This window comes from Leopardus geoffroyi, chromosome E2 (assembly GCF_018350155.1).
Source record: "Leopardus geoffroyi isolate Oge1 chromosome E2, O.geoffroyi_Oge1_pat1.0, whole genome shotgun sequence".
In the NCBI taxonomy this organism is placed as follows: Eukaryota; Metazoa; Chordata; class Mammalia; order Carnivora; family Felidae; genus Leopardus; species Leopardus geoffroyi.
In genome coordinates, this window is record NC_059335.1 from 14,277,376 (window position 1) to 14,286,782 (window position 9,407).

Below are 9,407 nucleotides of genomic sequence, written 5' to 3' on the forward strand. Positions count from 1 at the left end.
AGGGTGGGAAGGGGCCTGCCCTAGCCATTCCGAATTCCCTAGGGCCTCTGAGCAAGACCCCTCTGCTGGGGACTCTGCCAGTTCTGGGGGAAACACTCCCACCAGACCTCCCTGGGGTCGCCCTAAGAGAGCACCACGATTGCTACCCATCTGCCCTCTGCTGGCCGCCTTCACATCCACAAGAGCGCCTCCACATCCTGGCGATCCTTTCCTGTCGGGCCGGTTTGACTGCCCCGGCCACCCGGGGCCCCACCCAGGGAGGCCCCTCCTTGTCGCCTCTCCCGGTTCATGGGTTCAGAGCCTCCACCCCAGATACCCGGGTTGCCCCTTGGGACTAGGTCCCAGGGTCCTCAGCTCCCATCAGGGCTGGGCCTCGGCTCCCGGGGACCCTTCCCCACTCAGGATCTAAGCTCCCCACCGAGGCCTCCAGACTCTCCCTCATCGGCTGTGCCCTCCAGTTGTCACAGACCCTTGATGTATCCTAGTCCCTTCCCCTTTAAAGCTGGCCTCCCTCAGGTCCCTGCCTGGTCGTGCTCTCTCTTCATTCCCACCAAACATGGCCAGACACGGCAAGAATTTACACTCACGGTGTGCACCCTTTGTCTAGCGCCCCGGCATTTGGGGTTTCCCTCCCACCACGGCTGTCCTGTCAGGGTTCTTAGTGACCTCTCTGTGGCCACGCTGAGGGCTTCCTCTGTCTCCCTTTTCCGGACTTCTCAGGGTCCCTTCCTCCTCCCTGAACACCCGCTCCTGCCTCTTCCCCACTCCCTCTCTCTCTCCTCATGCCCTTTGGGCCCTCAGGACTCCTCCCAGGCCCTCATTCACCCCCATACCCTCCCCAGGTCATGTCACCCCTCCCTGTGGTCCACATGGGAATGCAGTGCACCACCCGTGGACGTCCCCCCCACCTCCGCCCCGGGCACTGGGAGCTTGGCTCTAGAACCAGACTGCTGGGGGGTGGGGGGGAGGTGGGGGTGGGCGGTAAGCCTGTATCTGGCACCCAGCTGGGTGACCGTAGGCATTTGTTCGACTTCTTTGTGTCTTGATTTTCTCTTTCATAAAATGGAGCTATTAAAACGTATGTCATTAGGATCAGCTAAGGCTTGTAAAGCACTCAAGACATGTCTATATGTTTTGGTGTCCAAGCTTCTAATCTGACACCAGCATCTTCTCCCCTAAAGTGCTCCTTATCTGAGGGACCATCCCTGAGCCCTGGGCCTTGTTCTGGATGGTTCCCTCTTCCCCCCCCCTCCCCCAACCCGTCAGTCCCACAGCTTGGCCTCCTGTCTCATACACCAGCCTCCTCTCCGACACCCCACCCTCTCTCACCTGGGCCCCGCTCCAGGCTCAGGGTCTCCAGTTTCGTCCCCTCCACTCTTATTCACACAGTAGCTTTCTGATACTTCAATCTGATGCTGTCCTGCCTTGCTCACAGCCCTTCTGTGGCTCCCCAGTACCCTGTACCTGGTACCCCAGGACACTAAATGCTCCAAACTCCTTAGCCTGTCAGTGAAGACCTTTTACCACCTGGCCCTGCTTCAGTCATACCTCTCCTACTGCAGCCACCGGCAGGGGTGGGTGTTTGCTGAACACAGACACATACACACACAGACACACACACGCACACACGCACACGCACACACACACACACACACAAATTCCCCCCAGCCCTTCACCTCTGTTGAGGAATGTCCCTGCCCTCCGGCCTAGAGGTCCAGGATCAGACTTCCTTCTCAGTCAATCCTTCACCTGTCCAGCCCCTCCAGGGTTCCGCCACTGGGTGGGGGAGGGGGCTCTACCTGCCACCCCACCCCCCCATTCCAGCCTGGGGCTCAGGTCTCCGACAACAGAACCAGAGCCACTCAGCAACGCCGGAACCCATTCGGGGGCGCCTGGGGCCCCTCGTCCCAAGCCAGGAGGGCTTCGGGGGAGGGGTGTGGCCCCTGGCAGACTGGCAGTGAGGCCCAGGGGGCTGGGGGGTGCCAGGGAGGTAGGGGCGAACCTCGCAGCGGGAGATACAAGTGCGGTTCTCTTTCCCCCACTGGGGGGGCCTCGGAGCCGGTGGCGGGGCCGAAGGCTTCAAAGGCAAAGCCTGTGGGGTGAGGGCGACAGCAGGGCAGTGCCCGGTGGCAGGGGCACCATGGCCACCATCCAGTCCGAGACCGACTGCTATGACATCATTGAGGTGCTAGGCAAGGGCACCTTCGGGGAGGTGGCCAAGGGCTGGCGGCGAAGCACGGGGGAGATGGTGGCCATCAAGATCCTCAAGAACGATGCCTACCGCAACCGCATTATCAAGAATGAGCTTAAGCTTCTGCGCTGCATGAGAGGCCTGGACCCAGAGGAGGCCCACGTCATCCGCTTCCTCGAGTTCTTCCATGATGCCCTCAAATTCTACCTGGTCTTCGAGCTGCTGGAGCAAAACCTCTTCGAATTCCAGAAGGAGAACAACTTCGCACCCCTCCCTGCCCGCCACATCCGCACGGTCACCCTGCAGGTGCTCAGAGCCCTGGCCCGGCTCAAGGAGCTGGCGATTATCCATGCCGATCTCAAGCCCGAGAACATCATGCTGGTGGACCAGACCCGCTGCCCCTTTAGGGTCAAGGTGAGTGGGGCGGCCCTGGGGTGACGGTGTCCCTCGTTCCGGTCTTCTCCTGGCTTCCCCCAGCCCTAGACGCCCTCCTGTCACCATGGGCTCCCTTGTCCCGCCTACCCCACCCCCATGCCACTGAAGTCTCCCCTGCCCTACCCTGCCCTTGATGCCTGTCCCCACCTCCTAGTCCTAAAATCCTCATCTCCCTGTCCCGATTCTGACATCCTCTCTCTCTCAGACCTGAGGCCTCTCGTCCTTGTCCAGGTCCTAGTTCACCTCCTCGAGGCCCAGTCCTGTCTCTGAGGGGCTGACATTCTGGTGGGGGAAACGGAGTCGCCAAGACAAATGAGTCAAATATGGCATATGAGTGAGAAGGAGAAAAGATAAAGTAGGGAGGAGGATGTGGGGTGTTGACTGGTGGTGCTGAGTGAAACTGTTGACAAGGAGGTCAGGGAGGCCTCACTGGGAAGGTGACATTTGAGAAAAGTCCCAAAGGAGGGAGGTAGCCATGTAGACATCTGGGGAAAAGCATCTGGGTAGAAGGAAAAACTAGTGCAAAGGCCCTGAGGTAGGAGTGATCTGAGTCTGTGTGTTTGAGAAGCACCCCAGAGCCCAGGGTGGCTGAAGCAGGGTGAGAAGAGAAAGGAAAGGGGACAGGGAGGTGACGGGGCCTGGTCACACAGGGCCTTGCGGGCCACAAGCCCCTGGTCCCCTCCATCTCATTCCCGGCCCCTCTGCCTGCCTGTGTCCCCTCCCATCCCAGCCCCAATCCCTCTGCCCTGGCCCCCCTGTCTGTGCCCCCCAATCCCAGCCCTGGCGCCTTGGTCCACTTCTGGGTTTGCTACTGTCTGGGGATGGGTCTGAACTAGAAGCTCCGTGAAGGCAGCCACGTCAGATCTGTCAGCATCTGCCAGCACAGCCCTGTGGGGGAGACAATGCTGAATGAATGTCAGAGTCACGGGGAGATATAGAGACATGAAAAGGCAGATCATTTTGCCCTAAGAGATGGAAGGACAGAGACCCAAGGAAAGAGAGACTCCCACGAACACAGCAGGAAACAGGACAGATCCACAACACCTGGCCAGTGTTGGCACCCCTTCCGTGTTTGTGGAATGGATGGATGGATGGATGGATCCCATGAACACCGAGTGCCCAGCGTCCCTCAAGCTCTGAGATTCAGGCCTCAGCAGTCTGTATTTAGAGTCCGGATTAAGAGCCATTTCATCATACCACCTCCTGCACCTAGAAAGTGAGGGGTAGCTGAATGAAAAGCAGGGAAACTCGGAGAGGGAAACTGAGGCAGGGACCAAGATAGTCTTGGACGTTCAGAGTGAAAATGGCCCATGGCCCTGAGAGAGACAGACTTTCAGCCACATTCACAGTGCTGGTTCAGCAGGTGCTTGTCGAGCCCCTGTCATGTTCCGAGGGCCTGCGAGGGATGTGAACAGTGTCTGATGATAAAGACAGAAGAGGGTCGGGGCTTCAGGGAGGTGTCTTCCTAGCAGTGACACAGAGATGGACATAGAGAGAGACGCTGAGAGATGAGAGGCACGATGAACAGGCAAACAATGAAAAGGCAAAAAAAAAAAAAAAAAAAAAGAACAAGAGAGTTACAAACAAGAGGCAGAAAGAATGGCAGGGACATAAAGCTCATTCATTCATTCATTCACTCTTTTTTTTTTTTTTTTAACGTTTATTTATTTCTGGGACAGAGAGAGACAGAGCATGAACAGGGGAGGGGCAGAGAGAGAGGGAGACACAGAATCGGAAACAGGCTCCAGGCTCTGAGCCATCAGCCCAGAGCCCGACGCGGGGCTCGAACTCACAGACCGCGAGATCGTGACCTGGCTGAAGTCGGACGCTTAACCGACTGCGCCACCCAGGCGCCCCTATTCATTCACTCACTCTTGACGGAGCCCTAGCTGTGTGCTGGGTACTGTTCTAAGTTTCCAGGGAGGCAGCAGTGAAGCAGACAAAATCCCTGCCCTGATGGGACTGACATCCTAGCTGGGTAGAGAGACAACGAACTCAACTGAAAGGCAAAATGTATGGTGTGTGAGGTGGTGTTCAGAGCTCTGGAGAAAAGCAGAGTGCTGGGAAGGGGATAGGAACGGTGGGGGAGGCCGTTTTTCATAGGATGGGCAGGGGAGGTCTCACTGAGAAGGGAACATTTGAGACCTGAGAGGAGGGAACCGTGTGGACATCTGGGGGAAGAGCATTCCAGGCAGAGGGATCAGCCAGTGCAAAGTCTCCGAGCTGGGAATGCACCTGGCTTATTTAAGGGACAGTGAGAGGCTCATGCGAGGGGGAAAGGGGGAGGAGCTGAGGGCAGAGAGGTGATGGGGCAGATTGCTCAAGCTTTGGGGGCCACACTGAGGACATTGGCTTTCATCACAGGATGTGATAAAGCCACAGGGGGGTTCTGAGTAGGGGAAGGACGTGATCTGAGTCAGGTCTTCATAGGATCTCTCAGGGTGCATCCGATGCAGAGATTGGGGCACCGAAGGAGGAGCAGGGAGACCAGAGAAGAGGCCCTTACATTGGCCTCAGTGGGAGACGATGGAGGACAGGACGGGGCAGTGGGGGGCGATGAGGCTGGGATACAGAGTGGGCAGATTCTGGATCTGTTCAGAAGGTGGAACCAACAAGATTTGCTGATGGACAAGGTGTGGACCGAAGGACAAAAAGAGGGATCCTAACCCTCACAGACATAGGTTCTAGTGGAAAGAAACAGACGGAGAGACCAACATGCAAACCAGAGACACAGACTGGCAAAGACAGGGACATAAATGAGAGATAAAGACTCCCAGACACGGCGATGGCCAGATGGCAGATGCAGAAAGACACTGGCGGGAGACACCGGGGAGGCCTCGATCGGCTGTCCCTGTCCCTCGCCCTGCCCACCTGCCTCCCTCCCCCGACACAGGTGATTGACTTCGGCTCAGCCAGCATTTTCAGCGAGGTGCGCTACGTGAAAGAGCCATACATCCAGTCGCGCTTCTACCGGGCCCCCGAGATTCTGCTGGGGCTGCCCTTCTGCGAGAAGGTGGACGTGTGGTCCCTGGGCTGCGTCATGGCCGAGCTGCACCTGGGCTGGCCCCTCTACCCGGGCAACAACGAGTACGACCAGGTGCGCTACATCTGTGAGACCCAGGGCTTGCCCAAGCCCCACCTGCTGCACGCCGCCCGCAAGGCCCACCACTTCTTCAAGCGCAACCCTCACCCCGATGCCAGCAACCCCTGGCAGCTCAAGTCCTCGGCCGACTACCTGGCTGAGACCAAGGTAGGGGCGCAGGCGGGGCGAGGGCAGCGGTGGCGGGGGGCGGGGGCTGCCACATCGCATCGAGAAAAGAGAAATCTAGGTTAGACCTCGGAGAGGACCGGAAGTTCGAGGGTCAGCTGCGGGAGTGGTCACAGCATGAGAGACGTGGGTGAGACCGAAGGTGGCACTGCAGGTGGATGGTGGCTCCTCGGAGCTTCGTGGCCGGGGACAGCACGCTAGTGTGGCAGGGAGGTTCGACCACTGGGAGCCCTGGAGGACCGGGCTCGGCGGTGGAGGACCAGAGGTTTCGAACAGCCCCCTCTGCTAGCAGCTGGTAGGGGCTGGACCCATGGATCTGGGGAGGACTACAGGTGTGGGGGGGGGGAGTGAAACTTGGCTCAGTGAGACTCTGGGTTAGATGACAGGAGGACCACAGAACACAGGTACCTTTCCTGCAGCAGTAGGAGGGCTCTGGGTCAGACCGGGGCGGTGTGGGGGAGGGGGGGGTCTGGTACTGGGGAGTAGGTGTGGCCCTCCAGCAGCAAGAGAGCTCTGAGTCAGATCACAGGCAGAACCAGAAGCCTAGCTTCAGGCGTGTGGACTTCGTAGCAACATGAGCGCCCTGGACCAGCCTCCAGGGCACACTGGGAGCTGGGGGTGGAGGAGGGTGGGTCATGTGTGGGCCCCACTTCGGGAGCACCCAAGGCCCAGGGCCTGGATTCAACGTCAGCCTCGTGCCCCCCCGGGTCCCACCAGGTGCGCCCCCTGGAGCGCCGCAAGTACATGCTCAAATCGCTGGACCAGATCGAGACGGTGAACGGCGGTGGGGCGGCCGCCCGGCTGACGTTCCCGGACCGCGAGGCGCTGGCGGAGCGTGCTGACCTCAAGAGCATGGTGGAGCTGATCAAGCGCATGCTGACGTGGGAGTCGCACGAACGCATCAGCCCCAGCGCAGCCCTGCGCCACCCCTTCGTGTCCATGCAGCAGCTGCGCAGCGCCCACGAGACCACCCGCTACTACCAGCTCTCGCTGCGCGGCCGCCGCCTCTCCCTGCAGGCGGAGGGCAAGACGCCCGCGCCGGTGGTGGCCGCTGCGGAAGACGGGCCCCCCTACTACCGTCTGGCCGAGGAGGAGGAGGCCGTGGGCCTGGGCAGCGTGGTGGGCAGCGGGCCCTTCTTCTGCGAGGAGAAGGCACCGGGCGTGCAAAGGGCCATCGACCAGCTGGATGACCTGAGTCTGCAGGAGGTGGGGCGTGGGCTGTGGGGGGAGACCCGAGCTGATGTGGTTCCCGACATGCTGGCCCCACTGAAGGCAGCCGCCGCTGGCCGCCGGGCGCCCGACTCGGGCCCTGAGCCCATCCTGGCCTTCTACGGCAGCCGCCTGGCAGGCCGCCACAAGGCCCGCAAGCCCCCCGCAGGCTCCAAATCGGACTCTAACTTCAGTAACCTCATCCGGCTGAGCCAGGCTTCGCCTGATGACGATGGGCCATGCCAAGGCAGCGGCTGGGCCGAAGGAGAGCGCCGCGGGGCCTCTGCCGAGCCGCCTGCCATCCTGCAGCGGGATGGGGATGGACCAGACATCGAGGATATGACCATGGATGCTGACGTGAGTGAGCCAGGTGGGCCGGCGGGGTGCAGGTGGCTCTGGGATCAGGGCCTCCCCGAGCTCCAAGATGGGGGTGTCCGTGAACCAGGCCTTGCCCACCACCCCGCCCCCGCCCCACCCCCCCACCGCACCCCCCCCCCCCCCCCCCAGCACATCTGCATTGCCTGCGGCTGGCTCAGGGCTCAATACATACTAGTCCACTCTCAGGATGTGATAAGGTTCAGCAAACACGAACCCATGTTCAGGATATGATTAGGATTTGATACAGCCTGTGTTCAGGATGTAACATTCAGCACACCCTAGCCCACCCTTACAATACGATGAGGCTCAGCACACGCTACTAACTTCAGGTTAAGAGGCTCAGCACACACTAACCCATACTCAGGACGTAAAGTTCGGCACACATTAACCTACTCTCATGATGTGACAAGGCTCAGCGCATACTAATGCACTTTCAGGCTGTGTGAAAACTAAGAACGTAGTAGTAATCCATCTACAGGAAGTGATGAAGGCCCAACACTCGGAACAAGGCCTTAGTAGGTGCTCACCCCCCCTCGGAAAGAAGTTCCTTCAGAATCCCTTAAGGTCTCCACATATGCTATTTCAGGCCCCAAAGTTACAATGTGGGTCCAATAAAATCGCCCTCAGGAAGTGAGAAGGGTTTCATTCAGGACTGGAGAGAGTCCGTGAGGGGCAGGCTGGTGGTTCCCAGGGTTGGGGGGCTTCTTGGCTGATGGTCCTTTCTTCTCCCCCACAGAGGCCGGGCCCTGAGCTCTTCGACCCCAGCAGCTGCCCTGGGGAATGGCTGAGTGAGCCAGACTGGACCCTGGAGGGTGTCAGGGGGCCCCTGGCTCAGGGGCTCCCACCCCGCCACGTTCACCCGCATGGTGCCCCCCGGACCACCAGCTTCCTGCAGCACGTCGGTGGGCACCATTGATGGTGACCCCACCCCTGCCCATCACCGGGGGCTGCGCTAGCTGGGCTGGGATCCCCTCCTTAGAGCCATTTCCTGAACCCACAGATTATTCTTACAGAAAGATAGTTATCCAGAAACTCCCCATTACCCTCGCCCATGGTGCATGCATGCCAGCACACACACGTCGAACACAGGAGGGCCTTGGGGTCTGGCCCGTGGCCCCCTGGGCCAAAGGGACACAGGAAGGGGGCTGTACCCCGCTGGCCCCGCGCATGCCCTTGGCCCCGCCGCCTCTGCCTATTTCAATAAAGAACTGTTCAGCAGCCCTGCGTGAAGCCTGGCCTGGTGCCAGGGTGGGGTTCAGGCCAGTGGCCAGGGCCCTGCTCTCCGATCTGCGCCCAGTCGGCTACCGGCTCAGGCTGGAGGCTGGGCTGCCGTCGCACTGGGAAGGGACAGGCTGCGCTCGCTCGCTGACCCACCCCCTAAATATGCTACGTGCTTGGCACGGGAGAATCCACCCTCAGATCATTCCCGGCGTTCAGCAGCTGCCAACCCAAGCTCGCCAAATGCCCAGGTCTCATCTGTTGACCTGCCCTTGCCACGTGCACAGGCTTGGCATGCACTCACCCATGCTCGGGTCACGCTAAGTGTCAATTCACTTGGCAGGCAGAAATTCACGCTCGGTGCACACTCCAGTGTTCAGACATGCGAGCCCACCCTGGGGGACACGGTGACGGGTCAGCGTGTGCCCGTCTGGCCGGGAGGCTGGGAACACCACGCCGAGTGTGCAGCAGCGTGGGGCTGGCCACGTGGGAGTCAGCTCGTGCCAGTCCACATGGTTACACGCTCCATGCTCAGCACGTACTGGCTCGTGTGCATTGCACGCCGAGAGCCCAGCACGTGCCAAATACATGCTAAAGACACAGCACGTGCTGTGGGTTCAGGATTTGCCAAGCCACACCGCTGACATGCTGAGGGCTCAGCAAGCACTACGTCTCCAGGAGAGGCCCATGCCAGCCGTCCCTGACCCT

At 60.1% G+C, this 9,407-nt stretch overlaps 1 protein-coding gene across 1 annotated transcript; it reads left to right on the forward strand.

Moving 5' to 3' along the window:
- Window positions 1-1,994: 1,994 nt before the first annotated feature.
- HIPK4 (homeodomain interacting protein kinase 4) lies at window positions 1,995-8,699 on the forward strand. Its single transcript, XM_045442326.1, has 4 exons — window positions 1,995-2,605; window positions 5,520-5,876; window positions 6,612-7,460; window positions 8,218-8,699. The coding sequence occupies exons 1-4, from the start codon at window positions 2,141-2,143 to the stop codon at window positions 8,395-8,397; spliced, it is 1,851 nt and encodes a 616-aa protein (XP_045298282.1). The 5' UTR covers window positions 1,995-2,140; the 3' UTR covers window positions 8,398-8,699.
- Window positions 8,700-9,407: the final 708 nt, after the last annotated feature.

Excerpts from the sequence above, each read along its gene's own strand:
- HIPK4 (XM_045442326.1), top strand. The coding sequence starts at position 2,141 with ATGGCCACCATCCAGTCCGAGACCGACTGCTATGACATCATTGAGGTG. Across the intron at positions 5,877-6,611 it reads ACTACCTGGCTGAGACCAAG|GTGCGCCCCCTGGAGCGCCG; the intron begins GTAGGGGCGCAG and ends GGGTCCCACCAG. Across the intron at positions 7,461-8,217 it reads ATATGACCATGGATGCTGAC|AGGCCGGGCCCTGAGCTCTT; the intron begins GTGAGTGAGCCA and ends TCTCCCCCACAG.